We start from the raw sequence: 23,326 nt of genomic DNA on the forward strand, positions 1-23,326 counted from the left end.
GATTAACTTTACTCTCTGCATGGACATTAGGTGTGACCAAGTCAACTTTGCTTGTGTCCAAAGTCAGTCTCATGTCCTGAAGCAGAAGTCTCAAGTCAAGTACCAAGTCTAAATCTACATTACCAAGTCGAGTTCATTCGTGTCAAGTCTCAAGTCTAAATGTAGAACAGCAAGTCAAGTCAGAACAAATCAAGAGTCCAGTATCAATTTAATATCTTAAAGAAAACTAAATATCTAGGACTTTTCAATGCAATATGGTTTTAATAGGATAAAAACTTGGTAAGAGCATCATGAGTTTGATTTCTAGAATCAGTTTCAACTTCAATAAATTCAATCATTCCATACAAATTCAGAAAACAGAATTTAAATTCAGTCATCTGCTGGAACAAATCTCATCACTTTCAATCTAAGTCATTTACACAAACACAAGATCTCAAGTCAAGACTTTAGAAACCTTTTCAAGTCATCAAAGTACAACTCAGAGTCAAGTCCCAAGTCACCAGAACCCAAGTCAAGTCAAGTCTCAAGTCTTCTCTTCATGCATCAAGTGAAGTCTCAAGCAATTCAAATGGTGATTTGAGTCTGACTTGAGTCCAAGTCATGTGACTCGGGTCCCCACCTCTCACATGTGTTGCCTGCTGCCTCAGTCAGTCCAGTTTCCCTGAAACCACAACAGGAGGATGAACCGACAGATTCATTTTCCAAAAAAACAAAGTGAAACAATATATTTTTAATGCTCCCAACATTTCAGTCTCCTGAGTAATCTCCATTCAACAGGGGTTTGGATAAACCCCTGTTGAATGGTTTTGCTGCTACATGGTTTTGCTGCTACATGGTGACGCTTTCTAACCCTGTTAGTGTTGTAGGGAGGGATTTCCCCTGAAACAATGAGAGTAAAGAAAATAAATCACACTTATTTGGCTTTATTTTCCCAGGATGAGTTGACTAAGCACTTGAATCTACCCTCAGATCCTCTTTCACTGTTAGAACTTGTCATTTACTTTTTTACTGAACCCCCCAAAAAATAAAATAAAATTCCTTTTAAACTGATGAAAAATAAACTCATGTTGCTTGATAACGCTGGGTGTGAGTGGTGATTTTGGCAGTAATTAAATGAGTAAATGAGCTGTTATGGTCACATGATGTTTGTGTTTATGGGTAACACAGCATCTTTGATCGTGACTCAGCAAATCAGACCTGAAAACTGAAACTATGCATTTAAAAAAATATTTTAATCTTTTATTATTATTATTATTATTATTATTATTATTATTATTATTATTATCATTATCATTATTATTATTATTAAATCCATAGCTTTAGGCTAGTGCTAGAATTATTTTGAAAAATAAATCAGTTTGGTTATGGTTCTTAAATGTGAGATGAAACCTTACCAAAAATAACTCTTGTAATCTTATGGTACATTTTAGAAGGATGCTATCCAAATATCAAAGCAAACCTATTATGTCTATATAGGAACATTAAAGAAATATTAGTGATACCATGAGAGATGAAAACAATAATGCTAAAAATATACATAAATAATAAATAAATGAGAATAAAAACATCATGAAGTACAATGAGATCACTGTAAACTCACGGACACACTGCAGTTCCCTGTAGGAATATTCTATATTATATGGTAAAATAAGCTGTGATGTGTCAGTGTGCTGAGGATCTGAACACAGCCATGAGGAAACAAGCTGAGTGTCATCAGGAGAGTCGGTGGGAGGCGCCAGCCGCATCATCTCATTGTAATCTGATCAAATCGAAACTAAATTGCATGAAGGAGGAAATAAAGCAGCAGGCTCGCGACGCTGCCGTCTCCTCTCCTCTGCTGTAAACTACTGACTTGTTTTACAAACCTAACAGACATATTTATTTGTCTTTTACTTGAAAACAAAGTTGCACAGTCATGTCAAAGACGTCGGTGCTGAAGATAAGCCGCGCCGGCGCAGGGAAGGTAAGTTGAATTGTTAGTTAGACTCTTCAGATGCGTGTTATATGCTCAGAATGTACATTAAAGATCATTTCAAGTAGATTTTATGTTGAATTTCTTGCACAAACGTGGTGAAAAGCGGACTTTAACGGCAGAGTTACGGAAAGCCCCTTGGAAAACGAAAGTAAATCAACTTACGAAACTGGCAGCCGACACTGAAACGCGTGTTGTCGCAACGTTATAAGCAAGATATATGTTCTTTGATCATGATTTGTCAGTTTATTTCATCCTGTTTGTTCCCCACAGGTGGAAAACTTCCGCCAGTCGCTGTATCATGAGGTTTGTTGTAGAAAAAAAAACACATTTATTCAAACTCAGCCATTTTTTTTTTTAGGTTCCACTCTTAACCATTTCATGTTTTCCAGGCGGAGAATCTGTTCTCCAACTACATCCCGCTGAAGATCATGCTGCTGGACGGTCTGCTCAAGGTCAGCATGTGCAGTATGACATGCATCACACACACAGGAGGGTCATGTGAAACACACCTCAGTCGCTGACTGTACTGGTTCTTGTGTTGTGTGTGTCTCGTGCAGGAAGACGCCCTCAGCATCACGGACCTGTCCTCCCTCCAGGCTCCGCTGGAGATCCCCATCCCAGACCCTCCGGCTCCAGAGGAGGAGGTGAGACGGACGTGCTGGGACATTCTGACACCTGAAATAAGGAGTTCATGCTTGGGTTGGGATGCAGAGTTTCATCATAGATAACTGGCATTTGCTGAATGCTTTAATCCGAAACACTACAGTACCATGGGTGTTTTGAGCAGGCTGGCCTGTGTGGAAATCAAAATCCACCTCCAGATCCTCTTTCACTGTTATAGATCATCAGTCTGTGATGTTCAGTGCATTCCAGGAGTTATTTAGTGATGAAGTGTTGTAATTTACTTTTTTGGTGAACCCACTTTCTCTCAACCTGCCTCGTCTACTTCTGCTTCAGTTAGTGATGTCCTACATTTCCCAGAATGCCTTTTGGCAACCAAAAATCATCTTTCAGCTGTTGGTTTTATAGCTGGAGAGAGCAATAGAGAGCAAGAGAGTGAGAGTTTTTCCAGTTGAGAAAATGTCAGAGTCTCGCCCCTTAGTCCAGATGCAACATATCTTGCTGCTGCATTGCATTCTGGTCTCTCTCCTGCTCCTGTGGGTGGAGAAACTGGTCTCTCTCCTCTTCTACGATGGATTTCTCCCTGTATGATTGTTGAACGTCTCTTGGTGCAAAATGGCGGCTCTAGAAAGAAGCCCTCGCTCTTTGATTCTGAGGGACTGACACCAAAATAAATAAAGAACAGCGACACCCTACTCTTTAATCGAAGAGTCCTGTAATCAGATGTTTTTTTTGATTATGCATAATTGTCTTCACAGGAAATGGAGACCGACAAGAATGAAGATGATGAGAAGAAAAAGAAGAAAGGTAAAGTGTGTTGGCAGGTTTCCTGCAGGTGGAGAGGCAGTGTGTGTATGATGGGAAATAAAAACAACAACAACTGAGTTCTCCTCCCTGTCCTGCAGCTCCAAAATGCGGCTTCATCAAAGGGAATGAGAAGATCATGAAGCTGCTGGACAGAGTGAAGCCAGAGATCGTTGCACTAAGAGAGACCATCATCACCGTAAGATACAAACAAAACTCAAAGCTCAGATCTCTTGAATCACTCCTGCCGTAAAGATTGTTAACTCAGTTTCTGCTCTAAAACATCTAATGAAGTGGACACAGAGGGTGAAAACCTGAAATGTGGGGAGAATAAATGCCTACATGCCTTTGGTGTTTCTTTACCCTCTTGGATTTACCTATAGAGTTATCTAAATTATATCTAAACTAGACTGTCAAATTATCATATGATGAACTCAACACTGTTGTGTGGCTCCAGGTGTCCTGCTGGATTCAGCACCTCATCCCCAAAATAGAAGATGGAAATGACTTTGGGGTTGCAATCCAGGTAAACTACACTTCAAAAGACAACACACACTGTGTATGAGTAGTAGCACACAGTTTTGTCAAATATTGGATTGTTAAATGTTTTATTTTTTTACCACAGGAGAAAATCTTGGAGAGAATTGCAGCAGTGAAGACCAAGGTGGACGGCTTTCAGACCAACATCAACAAGTAGGATGGCTTTTAAGTGTAATGGGAGCATCCAGGGTGGGAAATAACACCAACCACCAGCCAAATGCTAGTAAATTTGATCTAGGTCAGTGGTTCTCAACGTGGGGTCCGGGGACCACCAGGGGTCCTTGAGGAGGTTCCAGGGGATCCCCGGCAAATTGATGAATTATTAAACCTCAGCATTATTTCATTTACAAGAAATTAACACAGTTAGAGAATATAGAAGAATGACTGTTTTGATCATAGTTTCTCTGTTATCTCTCTACCTACAATACAGATAGTCATGGGATTCTGGACAAAATCATATCTAACAATAAAAATATTCTCAGATTTGGGTTTGAGACAAAATCTCATCATATGGGAGTCTGTGGACTAAATTAGGGTCCTTGATATGAAAAAGGTTGAGAATCACTGATCTAGGTAACCAATCACCTCATTTGGAGATCTTGTTCTATTCAAAAAACCTTGTTGGTAAAAAGGTTAAAGTGGGTGGTGCATGCTGGGACACAGCAGCCACTGTGGCCGGTGGACAGAACATTAGTTAGATCTGTTCCTGTCAGTACAGTGTGACTTATAAAACCATCTGTTGGACTGCAGGTACTTCTCAGAGAGAGGAGATGCTGTCGCCAAAGCCTCCAAAGAGACTCATGTGGTAAGTCTGAATGTTTAATGTCTTAATGTTTTTGTCTTTGAGATCTGTATTAAATGAATTGTGAATTGAATTGGAATGACAGGAAACAGAATTGAATTCCATTAAATTCCACTTCTAAAAGAGTGAGAAATAAAAGAGAGTTAAATCAAATACATTCAATCATAATGTATGGATTACCATTACGTGTTCTGCATCAAATACCAGCTGAAAGGTTCCTTTAACATTTTATGATATTCAGTATTGATAATATATAACACTATGTGGAATCTCAGATATGTGGGAAGAAAAAACAAAGAAACATGGGATTTCACAGAATTTCACTGAATTAAACTTCCTGAAATTCCAGTTCATTTCCAATTCTGTTCCCTGTAGTGTTTTTTTTTTTTTTTCTCTAATTCCCACTGATGAGTTAATTCATGAATTGACCCAAATCCTGTTGTGAAGATATCTCCAACACATATTCCTGGTATCTTTCTGACCCCTCCTGCTGTAACCTTCTCCCCCAGATGGATTACCGCTCCCTCGTCCACGAGAAGGACGAGGCGATCTACTCCGAGATCAGAGTGATCGTCCTCGACATCCGCGGCTTCTACGTAAGTCAGCCGGCCGATATCGGACATGTTAACTATGCTCCGTCAGACGAGAACATTTACATCACTTCGTCTTTCTGTTCCAATCCGTTTACTCTAGGCTGAACTTTACGATATCATCAACAAGAATCTGGAAAAAGTGACAAATCCAAAAGGAGAGGAGAAGCCATCCATGTACTGAAGCAGGAGGGAAGGAAGGCTGCTGTGCTGCAGGTACCACAAGACGGATTCCTCCACCTCCATTCCTCTACTCAGCTGTTTTTCACCTGGTGTGTTTCATATCAAATCTATTTCTGTTCAGTCATGCTGCATGATACTTGTGAATCAGTCATAGAACAAGTTTCAGCTCTGTTTTCTTGTTGAAATCAATAAACACATCCAACATATCAAACTGGATCAAGGTTTTGTCACTGCTGTTCCACTCCTGATTCTGCTGTTGTGTGAGAACACTTGAATTATATTTGACATTAAGTGAGCCAAGCTGTATGACAATGACTTTTCAAAAACACACTACATGATGAAAGAAAGTAACAAAGTGGGTTCTTCAAATTGTGTGAAATTATGTGATTTATTTGTAACAAAAACATCTGTCTTGTAATGTGTCATTTATGCTGCACACGTTTCAAATCCTTTCTTTTTTTTTTTACACAAATACCCAGCTGGGAAACTTGTTAGAAAAATCTTTTTTCAAACACCAAGAAGGAAGACCAAAAATAATAGTAAGAATAAGAATAAAAAAATAATCAACTAAGGAACATAATGTAGGAAAGGCATGTATCCACAACACAAAACGGTCTCAGCACAACGCTGAGCCTCATTTCATACTTCAGGTCCTTCTCCTCCAGGTATGAGCTACAGGAGATCAGAGAAAACTGTGTAAGTAGAAGAATTCAACACAATCAAAGTTTTGAAAACTTGCTGAGAATTTAAGGTGGTGGCATTTCCAGTGGGGTGTGTTTTGTGCTGGGATTGGGGGGGTTTAAGTTTCTCTAAGATAATTGTCAATTTAGTTGTGAGGCAATGAGGGCAAAATCAGTAGTTTCAGGGGAGACAAAATATAGACATAATTTAACTGGACCTCGTGTTTTTGTGGATGTGTTTAACATGAGCAACAGGTCTTGTGATGGTGTATGGTGTAGGTTAAAGCCTAAAAGCATGAAAGACAATGTAATGGTGCCAAAATATGGAGCATATTTGCGTACCATGGTGATGTTGTTGCCATTGAGAAGGATCTGGTCCAGTTTGGTTATCCTTCTTCCCTCTGGTGTGATTTCACTACATCACAGATGGAAGAAGTAAAAGTTAATAAAACAGACCCAAGTCAGTAGCTGGCTTGAAAAACACTATTTCATGTGTACTTACAATTCTGTCACATCCTCCAACACCATATCTAAAACACCAAGTTAAGGACAAGCTCTGGGACAACTGGAGTAATCATACAATGCATTAAATAGGAGGATCCGTAACAGCAAATTGCGTCATTACATCCTATGTAATGGCAACCTGCACCATAACCTGGGAAGGATACTGACAAAGTCGTCGAAACCCAGCAGGGTGCCGACAATCTCCTTGTCGGTCTTCATGACGATGTGGATCCGAGAGCCGATACATTTGTCCACAAGCTCTGGAAGATAAAGAGAGATAATGGATTTATTTACATACAGCTGCCTAAATAACACTTGGGAAACTTTGGAAGCAATTGAGTCAAACACAATATGTACAACAGTATATAGACTTCCTAAATGTGTACTTTATGATCACAGCCAGCAAAAGGAGCCATTGGTAGCAAAGGCAACGTGTATATACAGCATACTGTAGCTATGAATGCTGTCATGTCTGCCTGCCAGCGTGATGCTAACGTTAGCTAGCAAAACAGAGCTAACAGTTGGACGCCGTTCGTAAAAGCCTATCAACGCACGCAGAGTTTTAATATTGACAAATTGTACTTGTTATCTAAAACAGAACATAGTTATTCGTCATTTACGAACCAAGTGGGAGCAACTGTGATGGGTTTGTTGCTGGTGTAGCCGCCATGTTCAACGAACACTGTGAACAGTCAGAAGCAATCGAGAGAAGAACATCAGCGGCCAGGCGAAAGCAATCAAACCTAGAAGCAATCGTCCAAGAGCTATGATGGAGCCGGTCGTGTCAGCTTTGCCATTTGGCAGGGAAAAAACGAGATTAACAAAAGCTATATAGATTAGATCAAACAGAATTAAACAAACAGGATTGGGATGAGTCGATGGATCAGTTTATCCTGTCCTTTCTCAAATTTGTTCCACGTGATGGCGCTGTTTGTGTTGGTCGATACATGACGTAATCCTACGACTGCACCAAAGACATGAAGATAAATTAACTATCAAGATAGTTCACACATCCGAATCCAGTCTATGGAAATCGTACACCTACACCAGGCGGGAAATCATCGCGCACATGCGTACAACTGTCTGAAATTAGAATTAGTAGCTGGCAGGTTAGCCAATTAATGCTCACAACATCTAATTTATACAGGAATATTTATGAATATTCATTACGGACATTAACTAACGCCATACAACGCATGCGCGACACATAACTACCTGCTAAAAAAATGTGTATGCTAATAACGCTATTAGTAACTGAAAGACTATGCTGTTAGGCTAAATCAAATAAGCAGAAAAAAAGTGACACTCAAATTGACTCGCCAAAAAACGTTGTGGTCTAACGGAATTTAGGCGAATGCGGAAGTGGGCGGGAGTGAAACCTCTCGCCTCCTCAGTTCTCACACACTCTGACTGAACGCGGACGAAGCGGAAGAGAAAATCGGTTTGCTTTGATTGTGTGTTCCTGCTGCTGCGGACCGACGGCGTCGACTCAAGGAAAAGCAGACACTCTTGCTCTGTTTACGTCCGAGGCTGCGAGTGAAAAACAACACACTACTGCCCAAATACCAGCGGGGCATGGAGTCGCAGGGCAAAGAGGAAGCGAAGGGACCGGTACTGCATATCGTTGTGGTCGGATTTCACCACAAAAAGGGCTGTCAGGTAGGTGAAGCTCGAGCGGCATGCTAGCAGCCTGTTAGCGCCAGTTGTTGAACTGTGGCTAATAAGACACGACAGCGAATTTATTCCTTCAACATAACTGAATACCAGTGTGACCCTGCGAGCATTAGACACATTAGAAATGCATTCAACAACCAGTAATGTAAATTACCGCGATAACGTTAAACAGCTGGCGGTTTCTGATCCAGTTGTTGATTAATGAAGCTCAGCTGACAGGTGACATCTTTCCTGTCAGGCTCTTTTTTCATGGGAGTTATGACAGTATTGCTTTACACAAAACACACAACCGTTGATATTATTCGTTCCCTGCTGCTGTGAAACTGATAAATGCATTGAGAAGTCACTGTAGTTAACATAATTTCCTCTCATTGCGCTGTATTTGCCCTGGGCTCGCATGGTTATGTAATGTGTGCATTGCCAAATTGGACATCTTTCCAGTCTATTCAACATCAAGCAGTGTTTTCATTAGGCTCACACAGCTTGCTCTCTGGTGTGGACATTTGTCTTAACACAGAGGCAGAAGACTTCCTTGTTTGCTTGTTTATTTGTTTTGAAAACCCAGGCCGACAAACAACCTCTGACTCTGATTATTCCTGCTCCAGAAAGCCCTGCTTAGGTTTCTTTTTAACTGAACTTAATGGAGGGCAGCCCACAGAGAAAGCTGTGTTATTTTCCCTGTAAACCTGTTTTTCAAAGATTAAAGTTTAACTGGGACACCTGTCATTGACAAGTGAAGTAGGTCCTGACAGACATGATGGCCTGTAGTCTTCACCTGGGAATTAGTGAAAGTGTGTGTGAAGGATTCAGCTGAAGCAACAGTTAATGCATCTTCTAGGTATCACTTCTTCTTCTTCTTTAAACATTGCAAAATTAAAAATGACCAACCCACCACATTTACAGACCAAGCCAGCAGCCACAGATCCAACACTGCGCTGCTTTGTTGCTGCTCTCCATCTGTCTGTGGTGCTAAAAAAAAAATGCAGGGAGTGTCTTTTTTCAGCGGCCTGAGAAACAGCTGTTGTTCTCTGCGAAAGATAAAAGTACAGTTTTTATCTAAGAATGAGACCGAGTCGCACTGCCGCCTGTCCATCTCCCCCCCCCAAAAAAAAAAAACCTGTTAGCTCGCAACAAAATAATGCATTGGAGCAGAGCAGACAGAGCAGGTTCTTTGTTTCAGGTAATGGGGCTCGCTTGCCTCTGGTGGTAGAGGTTATCTGATAGGGGTCAGTGAACTCCCGCTGGGTATCACAAGATTGGGTTCCTGGCTCTTTAATCAGTCTCTCTCTCTCTCTCTCTCGGCCCTCTCTCTTTCTCCTGCTACCCATCTGTTTCTCTGGCAGGAGGCATATTGAGGAGACGTGGACGTATTAATTAAGAGCATCATTTTTCAGAGTCAAACCTAGGGAGTACATGCTAGAGGAAGACGGTTTACTCTTTTGTTTTAAATTACGCTTTAATTGAATTATGCAAACGCAAAAGGAGGTGGAAGCTACGGGCCGACAAACCCACTGCGCCCCCTTAAACTAGCAAAACTATAGAGTAAACCAAACTAACAAACAAAGCTGTGAAAACTGGACTCGTTCCCCAAAAGAAATGGGGAACAGAAAACCACAAACCACATCACAATTTCTAAAGAATTGTTTGTTGTATGACGTGTTTACTATGACTGGCTGTCATTTTTTATTTAGTACTGTAGTGTCAGACCAGCATGTGTGACTGCAGTTCAAGCAACTAATGGCAGTTTTTGAGGATTTTTTTTTTTTTTTTTTGCAAAAGCTGACTCAGATTCTTTCCTTGATGACTTGAATTTACCCAAATTATCTGAGCAACAAATAACTTCATTAGCGTCTCCCTTTACTCTTGATGAACTATAGGATGCACTCACAGAGATGAACCATGGGAAATCTCCAGGCCGGGACGGTATCCCTCCTGTCCTGAGCTGTATCTGACTTTTTGGAAAGAACTTGGCTCAACTTTATATTAGATATGATCCAATAAGCTTTCATAGAGACATAAACACTGAAATCTGTACACTATTACATAACAACAGTAAATCGGATAGAAAAGGAGACTACAGTACCAGAGCTTAGCTTAACGTTTCCTGTGTCATTCATTCATTTTCCATACCTGCTTATTCCTACTCTGGGTCACAGGTGGCTGGAGCCTATCCCAGCATGCACTGGGGCGGAACACACAGACAGACAAACACACTCGTGCTCACATTCACACCTATGGGTAATTTATAGTCTCCAAATCACCTGACACAGGCATGGGAGGAAACCCATGTGAAGGGAACATGCAAACTCTGCCAGTTCAAATAAGTTCAGATAACCTCTAGTCTCATCTTCAGTGCTGACACACATCAGGCTGCTGCCACTGGACTCACTCCTGGTTTACATGGACTAGTTTTTGCTCGACTTGTAGAGGGATTAAAAGCAAGGTTGAATTATGGTTAGCTTTAGTTGATTTGCACATACGCACGAAAGGTAAAACACTTAAAAAGAGAGAAGAGGTTTATAAAAGCATCACACCCAAAAAGGAAAGAAAACAAGGACACAAGTGAATTTGGGAAACAGAAACCCAGTGACATAAAAAAAACTTGGAGGGGAAATGGTGCGATTATTGAGAATTAGAGCAAGTTAAAGGAAAGTGTAAAAAACGGTTTTATTTGTTGTTATTCCAAGATAGAAGCAGTCAGAGGTGTGACTTTGTTTGAGTCCCAAGTCAGTCTCAAGTCTTGAGGCACAAATCTCATGTCAAGTCCCAAGTTTAAATGTAGAACACCAAGTCAAGTCAGAACAAATCAAGAGTCCAGTATCAATTTAATATCTTAAAGAAAACTAAATATCTAGGACTTTTCAATGCAATATGGTTTTAATAGGATAAAAACTTGGTAAGAGCATCATGAGTTTGATTTCTATAATCAGTTTCAACTTCAATAAATTCAATCATTCCATACAAATTCAGAAAACAGAATTTAAATTCAGTCGTCTGCTGGAACAAATCTCATCACAAGTCAAAGTCAAGTCTCAACTAAGTCAAGTCTTAAGTCTTCTTCTTCATAGTCGAAGCTAACCATGTCGGTTCTCTCCTTGTTCTTAATCTTTCCTCCATCTTCAGGTTGAATTCTCGTACCCGCCGCTCATCCCGGACGAGGGCCATGACAGTAACTCCCTGCCGGAGGAGTGGAAGTACTTGCCTTTCCTGGCCCTTCCGGACGGGGCGCACAACTACCAGGAAGGTACGTTACACCTAAATATAAAGTGTTTATTAACAAAATATCCGTCCTGGAGGGGGGGAAATCACTACCTGGAGTCAAAATATAGAGGATTGCGTCTGTGAAAGTGTCAGCATTTTGCCAACTGAGGATCTAAGTTAACGTCATTTTATTTTCATTTTGTGCTGTCGATTGATTTTGTAAGAGCAGATGTCACTTTTCTGATTTTTGAACAAAACACTTCACGTCTCCCGCTGGGCTTTTTCCACATTCCTCTCCTGCACTTCTTTCTTTGTGTTTATCCATCATAGTCACAAAGGCACATACCAGCCAAATAATAGTATAGTCCACTATGAAATGTGATAGCCCCTCTGCTAATAGGATGAGGTACGGTGTCGTTGGCTCATTGCAGCATTTCTTGTTTTGGTTGGAACTCAGATTTTGTCTCAAATAAAGAAAATCCTCCATACTGCTCTTTTTCACGTGTTAAATGCGTAACACTTTAGATTAGGGAACACATATTAACTATTAATACGTTTCTTATTAACATGCATATTAGTAGTGTATTGGTTCATTATTAGTCCAAACAAACCACTTAATTAGCATCAAGTATTCCCCATTAACTATGGGTTTTCCCTCATTAGCCTCCTAATTAGTGCTTATAGCAGTCCGTAAGGAAGCTGTTGCACATGAATCAGGCTCTTAGTCTGCTTTGCTCAGTTTGGGGCTTATTAGGTGCTAGTATCACATATTATTGAGGGAAATTATTAAACTGTTGAGGGAAACCCCATAGTTAATAGTTAATATGTGTTCTCTAATCTAAAGTGTTACAGACAGCGGTTAAAAACTGAAACTGTATCCAGGTTGGAAAGAGAGAGTTGCTGTCATGTGACGAGCCTGTGGTCCGCCGCTGCTGTCAACACTGTCCTACAACACCAGGAAGGAACTATTATTTTGTCTGTTTTAAAGGTCAAAGGTCTAGACTAGTGATTAGATTTCATCAAAAAATGGATTTTCAACTGCAGTTATACCCATAAACACAACTAAACCATGTGCTATCCACTTTGACGGCTCACACAGTCACAGCTGTGGCTTTCTAGGCCAGTTATGTTGGTCAGTTCAATGTGACTCTGTAGTCCCACCAGTAAAGGAGAGTGAAAAAATTAGTTTGCAGCTTTTTCCAAATTGCAAGAATATGCAATGTTTTCCCTTTAGAAAACATTGTATCAGACAGCTCCCTAAACAAGTCATTCCCTGGCCTACAAATCAGGGAAAATCTTATTCAAACTTAGAAAATTAATTTAATTCAAACATTAGCACCTCACGATCCCCCTGCTGACAAAAGATATCCATATTGCAATCTCAGTCTCAGTTTCTTATCAGTACCAGCTCTGGTTATCACTGCTAATCAGGCTTTGTTGTGTGTGCTGATAGCGTTTGTGTTTACCTGCGCTGTTTGTTGCAGTGATTGAGTTGCAGTGTGTGTTCCTGCCACAGCAGCCTGGTGGCTGATTAAAAAAACCCCAAACTGATGTGACTGAGTGAATGACTCCCTCTGCAGTGCAGCTGGTAAAGACAGAAGCATGCATGGGCAGGGTTCATGAGTCTGATGGTCGCTTGTTGGTTATGGAGGAATTGAAGCTTATTCTACTGTTAACATTAATATTAGGTATACTAGGTAAGAGTACAGGTTTTGATTTGGGTTGATTTGGATCTCTTTTATCCCCAAGGGTTAATCTTATAAAAACAACACATTAAAAACACTTATACATCAAAAACAACAACAATAACAAAAACGGAGAGAAAGAGAAAAAGACAAATCAACATCACAACGGAAAATGTAGCAATAATGAAAAGACAACGTTAGTGACATGAATTCCAGATTTTTGGGCTCCTGTAGATGAATGTCCGTCTTCCCATTTCAGTGTTTTCCCTTGGTAAAGTGTAGAGATTCTTGTGTCTACGACGTCTTGTATTAATTGAGTACAGGTATCATTATGCATGACGTAACAGAACAAATTTGACGCAAAAACACTAGCGCCAAGGGAAAACCCTGAAGTGGAGTTGTGTCAGGTGAGGAGGAGGAGGAGGCAGGCTGAGCTGACAGCGACTGTGGCTGTTCGTCAGCCAGCAGCAGCTCCGGGGATGAAGAGCAGCAGCGGCAGCCGGCGTCCGAACCGGCTGCCGACTGAGCCGACTGACGTTCAGGCAGCTCGGGAGCAGCTTTCAGTCTGCAGACTCCACTTTCTGTTGAATATAAAATGTAAGCAGAGAGTGAAGGGCTGTGGCTTGGTGTGTCGGAGCGGGAAGGTTGACCCGCTGCAGCTGTGGCGTCCAGTCAGATGCTCCGGTGCTGCCAGGGCCCGTCCCCGGCCTTCCTGCCTGTCTGCCTGTCTGCCTGTCTGCCTGTCTGACTGTCTGCCTGCCTGTCTGCCTGCCTGTCTGCCTGTCTGCCTGTCTGCCTGTCTGACTGTCTGCCTGTCTGCCTGACTGTCTGCCTGCCAGGCTCCATGGCCCCGACATCCGCAGTCTAACCTCGGTGGCTGTGCTGCTGTCGCATTCAGAGCAGATCTTAACCACATTAAAAGCCACTTTCCTAACAGCACTGCCCGCCGGCTTCCTACTAACACACACACACACACACACACACACATACACACACACACACACACACACACCACCCTCCCATCCCTCCCTCAGATGGAGTGAATGTTGATAGCTGGGTGGTTTGTGCTGCTTGTTGCCACAGAAAACATTAAGGCCCTGCTCACATTTGTTCCCCGGCTTTAAGTAATGCATGACTTTTATTAACCTCTTTTAGCGGCATGTGTTTGGCACGGCCTACGGTGGCCTGTAATTGACACAAACAGTAAAATCACATTTTCATAATGGAGATGTGGAGGCTTGCTAATTAGAGCAGAGATCCAACAGAAACGTCTAGCAAAGAGCTAATGTATCCCCATGCTGAATACTGGAATAATAATACTGCTTTGTCATTTGGTGTTTTGGCTGGAGAACGATGCTTTTTAGGCCAGAAATCTCACCTGGTGAAGTAATCTTTGAGCCATTGGCATTGATCAACAATCCTATCAATGCCCAGCAGATATATGATGGTCATTTTGTGCTATGGGAGTAAATATCTCAACTTATTGCCCCTTTAAAAACATTGAAATTAGTTGAGGTTCTTTATTCTCCTGTGCTTGGAGTCTTGGGCTTCATTCATGGGCAAATCTCAAACCAACTCAAGGAACGACACGCCTCCACTCCTCCTAGTGAGTGACAGGAGTAGTGATTGACAGGATGGAGCCCCGCCTTCTGCCTCAGACTTCTCCCTCATTGGTCAGATGGGTTTCCACGAATTTCACTTTGAAATGAGAATAGCAGAGGAACGGGGCGACCGCTGTTTCATCCCGCTCGTCTTTGGCCACCAACCGCACTGATTTTATATTTATTACTTCTAAATAAATGTTAATCCGTAAAGGTTACCTGCTGCAGCTTTAATTGAGGATCAGTAATGCTTGAGGAATACAGATAATCTGATGTTCAGGGTGGGAAACAAACACCAGCCACCAGTGAAATGTTAGTAAACCTTGGCTGCAGCAGGTAAGTTTGTCTAGTTTACCTGCCAGTTTGGCAGGTAAACTAGACAATTATGTGGAAGTCTATTCTATTATAAAAAGAGTCTTTATACCTCTCTCCTCAGCTCTTATTTCTTTTATTTCTTTTTCCAGTATCTTCCTCTTACATAATCATTCTATTATGTGGCTCCCTCTGACCTTGCACTCCTTTCTGACAGCTACATGTACATTTGTCGGTCTAAGAATTGAAGCTTATTCTGCAGTTGCAAGAAGAAACTTTCTGTTGCCCCCCGACTGTGATCACTTGTTTTGTGTTTCAACATAGCTTATAACACAATACAGGTGTTGTCATTGACATCTCTGTTGTCTGTTGTCAGACGACTGCAAGATGATAAGAAAGTGATTTGATCGAGGCTCATAAAATGCTAACTGGCTAACAGTCATTTCTGGACTGTTAGCATTTTGTGGCCCTTGATCAAATCACTGTTTTATAGTCTTCCAGTCGTCTGACAACAGAAACAGAAAGACTTGTCAGTGACAACACCTGAATTGTGTTAAATAGTATGCTGAAACACAAAATAAGTGATCACAGACAGCTTGTAGCTTCTTGTAAGGCTTCTTAACATCGCTGGCAGTGGTAAGAATCGATTTGTACCCTACTAAGATGAAGTGGAAGTACGTCAGCCATGTTTGTGAAAAGGGTTTTATTGGCTGGTAAATCTGGTAAATTTCAGAATCCACCACATTATTTCCCTGCCCTGCTCAAATCCCCATTGGTTTCTCATGCTTCTGTCCTGATGATCACAAGGTTTGAAATGTGTGCTGCATCGTTTGATCCTCTTGTTTTGCAGACACGGTTTATTTTCACCTCCCTCCGCTGAGTGGAGACATGAAGTGCGTCTACGGAGTGTCCTGTTATCGTCAAATAGAAGCTAAGGTCAGTCCTCCCATAAATCTTTTTTTTATTTTGTGTCTCTCATCAAGGTGCAAGGCTTTGATTTTTTCCGTTTCCAGCTCTGTGAATTCTGACGCAGTAAATATCAGCCTTATGTGTGCGAAGGCCCGGTGTAGAACGATGAAGACTGAAAAGATGTGTTTGTTTCCTGACAGAAGATACAGATTTCATTACAACCAGATTGAGGAAATAAAATGACAATGTCCCTCGTCCCCGTTTTATCTTCGATGACATCAGCAGACGTGTCATGAGATGGGAGGTCAGCTGCACAGCGCTCAGTCAGGGCCGATTAGTCACACAGTGTCCTCTCAATGTTTTGCTTGTGTTTTTTTTTATTTAAAAAAAAAAAATGTTTCATCCCTCTCCAGGCCCTAAAGGTCCGACAGGCTGACGTCACCAGGGAGACCGTTCAGAAGAGCGTGTGCGTCCTCAGTCGAGTGGTGAGTCAGTCGGGCCTCAGGTGGGGGTGGGGGTGGGGTGTGTGTGTGTATGTGTGTGTGTGTGTGTGTGTGTGTGTGGAGCTTCAATTCATATCTCAACAACATTACAACCTGGCCAATAGTGAGGAGTTCAAGAGTCGGTCATCAAGCTCTGATAATATTCCTGTGAACTTAAGCGGGATTTGAACGGGTGCTGTGGCTGCAAAATTACTCCAAAGTTAAATAAGGATATTATGAACAATCATCGACTATTTTCCATTGCTAATTCACTCTTATAACCTTTATCCACACAGTTTTTGACAAAGTATGCAAAGATGAAATCTAGAGAGAAATCTAGAAGAATGGATTTGAAGGGTTTGTTGCAATATGGCAGATTTGGAAAAAATGTTTTTGATGTTATTGCTGTGATACTAAAGCACTAACATGACTTCATGATTGGTAAATAAATACACCAACTTTCGGCTAAACACTCACGCTTTCTTAAGTCCCTGCATCTTCTCCTCTGAAGTCCATCAGTTCATCTGGTGGGGGAAATGAACTCGCTTTTATCAAATGAAGTAATAAAGACAGTAGAGTCAGGACATTGGGTTCCAGAAGCAAATTTCACATTGATGTTTCCAATAGGGCATTTTATTTTTAGCCATAATGTTTTAATGATGTAAGGTAGACTTACTATCAGCCATTCTGATTTCAACTTTAATGATAAGAAATCGTGTTTTTTTTTTTTGCTGAGTTCCTTGTGAAATACTATACTATTTTTTTAACAAGTTCCAAGCACCAATCTTCAGACCATAACGTCAGGTGGCTTGACACTGCTCCACCATTGGTTTTACTGTCAGAGATTTTGTATTTTTTAGGGATGAGTGTGCACAGGGGCCAAAATGATTTTATCTAGCATCACTGTTGAAAATGAGGGAAAGGGAATCGACGTCACTCGCAAACCTGTACGGGATGAGTTGTTCATTCCCTCTTAAAAACCGCTATGTACTCTGTCTTGTACCTTTGCCTTTTTTTTGTTTTTCATAAATATATTTTTAGCTCATGACTCATCTGGTGGCTGGTGGGTTTGGTTCAAAGCTTTAAACTCTTTATATTAGGATTTCCAGAAATTTACGTTTCAGCTCGATACGCTGGTGAAAAGGTTAAAGGTCACTCTCGGGGCGGGGGGTCTACAGATTCCAAGAGATGACATCACTGGAGTCGTCCGTAGTACACGCTTGTCCTGTGATGTCAGAGCAGGGGATACTGTATCTGGGAAAGAGGCCACCTCCAATAGTACTCACTGTAAAACCCCGGGGTCAGTGGAGAGCTCCCATAATTCAGCTGTGACAGGAAGCAAACAGCTGACAGAGCTTGGACGGGACGGTGATGACAAATGGGAGAGTCTGGATCCCAAAATTCACCAAGAGTCACTTTCACTGATTTTAACGTCTAAACAGGACTCCCACGGGCCTGAAAGTTTGTAGATTTGAGAAAAATAAAATAAGGACTTAAAAGTTTTTGAAAATGAGTGGATTTCACCAGGTGTTCTTGACTTGACAAAATCATGAGAAAAAAGACAAATCCTCTATGATGTCTAATTTTGACCAATATCATGTCTTACCCCAAATCATGACAATTTTGAGTCCTTGAATTTGCTGTACAAGTGTGGGAACCCTGTCTAAATGATGGTAGTGTAGGAGGAGTGGCTTGTTAAAGTAGACTTAACTTCAGATCAGATAAATGAGATAAAGCCAAAATTTACCGGCATTTGGGGCGGTGGCTGGTGTTCATTTCCCGCCCCGACCCTGTGAACGAGGCTGAAGCTTCTTCCACTGTTTCCCTCATTGTAAGCCGCTCTGAATAAAAACGGCGTCAGCAAAAAATGCCACGACGACAGTGGAGTCTCTGGATGACGGTGTCAGCAAAATGTCACCACTAGAGCAGAGTCTCCAAATGAAAATGTATATAAGATGCAAACTGCTCTGTCTGCCGTTCAGGGGAAAACAGAGCATGATGTGATGGTGGAATATAGAGAGTCCATATAGTCTGTTGATGTTTTGACTGAGCAGGCTGCAGTCACTGTTTAGTTGGTCTGAAATTGCCAAAATTCAAATTCAAATGGGCTTTATTGGCATGAAATACAAAGCAACATATACAAATTAAAATGATCATGACAGCACTAACAATAAAAGTGAATAAGATCTCAAAACGATTAACAAATCATTCTATTACCAAAAAATAATCTTTTAAAACAATTTATCTGATGATTTTTCGTCTTTCATTTCGTCTCTGGTCTTAAACTATGGCAGGTAAAGATATATCTAGCAGCTAATGTGGCATACTCACTTCTTTCCGTCCAAAAAATATACTGTATTTTATCAGTTAAGGGAAGATTTTGGGAAAGTATAATGCTGCCGCTCCTCCCTGACACACTGCTCTTTCTGGACAGCGCTGTTTAATCACGTCTTTGCGTTTTAGATGTCTGTTTTTAGCCAGAGGGTCTTAGAATAAAGGAGTAAGTAGCGGTTCGTTGTCTTGGACACATGTGACCATCGATGGACACGCATTCGCCGTTGCCGGGATCAAACACGTGACCTCTCAGTTACGGGACGGCTTCCTCCAGCCACTTGGCCGCTCTGCCTCCCCACTTTTTCCCCACAGCAAAGTGAAGTGAGCCTCGTAAAGCCCGGGGCCAGCTCAGTGTATTATTAGCACAACAAATCATAGGATGTCAGGCCTCTTCTTCTGGCAAAGAGATGGGAGAAGAAAAAAAAAAGAGTCACATGTTGTTTTGGGAGAAGCTGAGCAGCAGGAGTCATGAATAAGCATTGCTTGGCCCTGGATGTTTTTGTGTTTGTTGGACGTGCTAGAAATGACACAAACATGAACACACACACACACTCACTTTGTGTTTGTTTTCATTTTCAGCCTCTATACGGTCTGCTTCAAGCAAAATTACAGCTCATCACACATGCCTACTTCGAGGAGAAAGACTTCTCACAGATCTCTATTTTAAAGGTGAGAATGGAGTCTGACAGAAACTGTCCACTAATGTTCTACTTCAACGTCAGTTATTATCACCTCATCTTACTTCCTGTTTCCTGCTCTGTTTCCATAGGAACTGTATGAACACATGAACGGTTCTCTGAGGGGTTCGAGTCTGGAGGGCTCACAGGTTTACTTAGGTAACAGAGCCTTCATTTCACTTGTTTGCAACGCTGTTAAGCATTTCAAAAAGACTGTTGTGTGTCACAGCTGACGACTAAAGCTTCCTCAGATAGACACTCCACTACTGTTAAACCATGTCCTCAAACTTTTTGTTTCATAACCCTCCAAAAATGAAGAGATGCCTACTTGTGACTCCCTGTTGTAGGAGTAAACACAAATGGTGAACTTTGACACAAATTGCTGATTATTGTTTTCCCTGTTCAGGCTATTTTACTTGATTAATTATTTAAAAAAAAAGTCCAGAAGCTGCAAATACATATGAGTAATTTCTCAAAAAAACCCAAACATTGATCACAAAGATTAAAAACAGGTTAAATAAATATGTGTTTTTAGAAATACATTTTACATTTTCAGATTTGAGAACCGCTGCTCTAAAACATCTGGGATGCTCCTTCAGCATGTCGGCTCTGACTGAAAGGAGGCTTGTTGCTGCAGTTGGTGTTTGTGTTGTAAAATCAGTTTGACAGGTGTAGCTTGTATTTACACTGTTCTCAGTAATGGAGAAGAACAGGTGTGTGTGGTGGAGATAACTGTCAGACGCTAGATGTTGTTTCAGGTTAGCTTTTGTGCACCTCATCATTGATATCGTAATTATATTCTGGGCTGGAAATAAACACCAACCACTGGCCAAATGCTGGTGACTTTTTGCTGGTAAAATTTGTCGATCCCACCAGACACTTTTGCAAGTATCCAACCATCATTTAGAGGTCCAATTCTGCTCAAAAAAGCGAACAAACAACCGTAGTTTCCTCTCCTAATTTTATTGCACATTTCCAGAGTTACAGGTGTTTAAAAAACAAACCACATTTGCATTTATTGTGTCTTGCATGTCTTTGTGAGGCTTGTGATCACGCGGTTGCGGCTGCATGCTCCTTGTATGCATCTTGGCTTCTCTCCATTGGCTCCCTGTTCGGTTTAGAATCGATTATAAGATTTTACTGATCACTTTTAAAGCACGTTTGGGTCAGGCTCCAAGCTACATCACAGATACGTTGACCCCATATGAGCCGATGCACAGCCTTAGATCCTCAGGCGGGCCCTTCTGTTCCAAAGTCTAGACTTAAAACTAAAGGTGACCGTGCTTTTTTCCATCGGGGCCCCTCGGCTCTGGAACGACCTGCCTGAGGAGAGAAGGCTAGCAGAATCAGTGACTTCTTTTAAATCACTTCTTAAAACCCATTTTTATAGACTTGCTTTTATGTGATGTCGTCTTTTTATCGTCTTTTTATCTTTTATCTGCTTTTTATTGTCTCTTTATCGGTTTTTATCATCTTTTTATCCTCTTTCAATTGTCTTTTTACGTCTTTTATCTTTTATCTTAACTCTATCTTAATTTTATCTTACTTTTATTCTATTATTTTTAATTTATTTTGGTTTTCATCCTACGATTATACCACTATTTACTTGACTGTTTGCTCTTTTCCACCTCTGTCCTCCTATGAATTTAATCCCTGTTTATTATTGTTTTATTGCCTTTTAAATTCATAATTTGAGTATTCTGCTTTTATTTTGTCTGTCAAAGCACTTTGTAAACTCTGTTTTTAAAGGTGCTATATAAATAAAGTTATTATTAGTTATTATAAAATGTTAAGACATTTTTCTGTTGGGCAAATTCTACATTGCTGACATTCTGTTCATTTTCTCCCCTCAGGGTTATCACCAAGAGATTTAATACTGCACTTTCGACACAAGGTAGAGCATTTTACTGTTTGCAAAATAATGTTAAGCTTTAAAACGAGGACACTGGTACTATTGTATATATGTAGTACTACAGGAGTATTATGTCATCTTACTACCTGGATGACTGAAATTAATCTACACACACATACTGGAGTAGTAGTTTAGTTTCTGTAATAGAGAACGTCATAGTTGCAGTAATAGTTGTAATAGAAGTTGTAGAAGTTGCATAAGCAGTAGTTTTGTATTTTCAGTAGTAGTTAAGTAGTTGCAGCGGTTGTAGAAAATGTTAAGTACTAGTAGTAGTGTAATAGTTCTTGATTGATGGCGACTTTATGAAGACATCTGTTGGATTGATGCCGTAATTTACATTCATTCTGATTTCTCTTTATGTTTTGTAGGTTCTCATCCTCTTCAAACTGATTCTGCTGGAGAAGAAGGTATGAATTCAAACTCAAATACATCTTGTTGTCTGCTCTCTGATAGTTGAGTACTTATGGAAAATAACTTTACACTGTGTTTTTTTTCTTACCTTCCCAGGTCCTGTTTTACGTGTCTCCTGTCAACAGACTAGTCGGCGCTCTGATGACAGTTTTATCACTCTTTCCAGGTCGGCAGCAGTAAGATGGATATTACCAAATAGTATTAAGGTTTAGTGTATTTTCATGTACAAATGAAATGGGGGAAAGAGAGGAAATACAAAGAGAACAAATCAATATTGGGGTTCCTACACAAACCTGGAAAGTCTTGAAATGTATGGAAAAACAATTTGGTAATTTCCACATCTTGATAAGTTTGAAAAAATATTGTTGCACTGTCCATATTTTCTGTGGTTTTAGACCCCCCATCATCTCACATATTCTGACGTGTTGCTGTGAAGAATAATCTTCATCTATAAAATGATAATGAGTTAGTTAGTTAGTAGGGGCCAATGTCTATCAGCGTAAATCATACTGCACACTAACCAAAATATTCAACTCAAATCAAAAGAAATGAAGGTGTAGGAAAAGTATGCAATTTTGAAATTGAACCCTGCAATATGACAAACAGAACAGCAGGTAAATCAGGGAACAGAAGCCAAATTGCAACATGAAGGAGATTGGTACGCAAACGGCTGAAGAACTAATTCGGGGAAATTAAATGAATTAAAATCGCCCTGAAATGAAAGTCGTATGTTATTTGTGCAGGCATGATCGAGCACGGCCTGGTGGACTCGTCCCACTACAGGCCTAAGAGCAGCGTGTCGGAGGACCTGAGCCTGGTGGAGAGCGTCTCCGGGGCCGAGGAGTTCGTCTCCGTGTCCGTCACCGACATCGCCAACGCCTCCCTGGAGCTGGTGGGGGAGGAGACGCCCCGGGACGACACCGAGGCTCCGTCCTCCGGGACCAGCACGGAGGGGGACAACCACCACCTCAAACCCCCGTCCCGCACCTCGCCCGAGTCCTCCGAGAGCGACTGGGAGACGCTGGATCCCAGCGTGTTGGAAGAGAGCGGAAACAAGGAGTCGGCCGAGGGGAGGGAGGCGGGGTCGGAGCACCCGGACACCTTCGACCCCGAGCCGGGGATCCCCATCACGGTGCAGCCGCAGTCGGCCGGGGGCCAGGGGGCCGTCACCCAGGGCCTGGTGTCCGGTCTGGAGGAGGATCACTACGGCCTGCCCCTCCCCATCTTCACTAAGGTAACGCTCATCAGGCTGTACAATCCAGCTGTAGTTGTTGTAAGCCTAAGGGTGCGTTCACAAGCATGCTTGGAGTGGTTTATTTTAACTCGGGAAACGTTTACTCCTCCGGTTCATTTGGGCAGGTGAGAACAGTGAGTGCTGTGGTGCGGTGTGAGAATCTAATCCAAACCAACTACAAGAAACGACCCTAAA

The 23,326-nt window shown here is 41.4% G+C and overlaps 3 protein-coding genes across 3 annotated transcripts in view; 2 read left to right on the top strand and 1 right to left on the bottom strand.

Annotated features, from left to right (window-relative positions):
• The first annotated feature begins 1,764 nt into the window (after positions 1 to 1,764).
• Positions 1,765 to 5,731, top strand: psme2 (proteasome activator subunit 2). The gene is made up of 11 exons (XM_071904368.2): positions 1,765 to 1,963; positions 2,246 to 2,278; positions 2,365 to 2,427; positions 2,533 to 2,619; positions 3,355 to 3,403; positions 3,502 to 3,599; positions 3,858 to 3,926; positions 4,026 to 4,093; positions 4,691 to 4,745; positions 5,252 to 5,338; positions 5,436 to 5,731. The coding sequence occupies exons 1-11, from the start codon at positions 1,916 to 1,918 to the stop codon at positions 5,514 to 5,516; spliced, it is 738 nt and encodes a 245-aa protein (XP_071760469.1). The 5' UTR covers positions 1,765 to 1,915; the 3' UTR covers positions 5,517 to 5,731.
• Positions 5,732 to 5,884: 153 nt separating this feature from the next.
• lsm5 (LSM5 homolog, U6 small nuclear RNA and mRNA degradation associated) lies at positions 5,885 to 7,530 on the bottom strand. The gene is made up of 5 exons (XM_071904376.2): positions 7,324 to 7,530; positions 6,864 to 6,959; positions 6,698 to 6,725; positions 6,538 to 6,610; positions 5,885 to 6,187 (listed from the first exon to the last, which is right to left on the bottom strand). Exons 1-5 carry the CDS (start codon positions 7,367 to 7,369, stop codon positions 6,155 to 6,157), a joined length of 276 nt encoding a protein of 91 aa, XP_071760477.1. The 5' UTR covers positions 7,370 to 7,530; the 3' UTR covers positions 5,885 to 6,154.
• Positions 7,531 to 8,161: 631 nt separating this feature from the next.
• Positions 8,162 to 23,326, top strand: part of avl9 (AVL9 homolog (S. cerevisiase)) — a 30,942-nt gene continuing 15,777 nt past the window's right edge. The window contains exons 1-10 of the mRNA XM_071904374.2: positions 8,162 to 8,358; positions 11,497 to 11,617; positions 16,023 to 16,108; positions 16,495 to 16,566; positions 19,477 to 19,566; positions 19,667 to 19,733; positions 21,428 to 21,468; positions 21,855 to 21,893; positions 21,994 to 22,063; positions 22,641 to 23,131. Coding sequence (XP_071760475.1) covers positions 8,275 to 8,358; positions 11,497 to 11,617; positions 16,023 to 16,108; positions 16,495 to 16,566; positions 19,477 to 19,566; positions 19,667 to 19,733; positions 21,428 to 21,468; positions 21,855 to 21,893; positions 21,994 to 22,063; positions 22,641 to 23,131 — 1,161 coding nt within the window. The 5' untranslated portion in view covers positions 8,162 to 8,274. The remainder of the gene's footprint in view (positions 8,359 to 11,496; positions 11,618 to 16,022; positions 16,109 to 16,494; positions 16,567 to 19,476; positions 19,567 to 19,666; positions 19,734 to 21,427; positions 21,469 to 21,854; positions 21,894 to 21,993; positions 22,064 to 22,640; positions 23,132 to 23,326) is intronic.

This window comes from Centroberyx gerrardi, chromosome 22 (genome assembly GCF_048128805.1).
Source record: "Centroberyx gerrardi isolate f3 chromosome 22, fCenGer3.hap1.cur.20231027, whole genome shotgun sequence".
Taxonomy (NCBI): Eukaryota; Metazoa; Chordata; class Actinopteri; order Beryciformes; family Berycidae; genus Centroberyx; species Centroberyx gerrardi.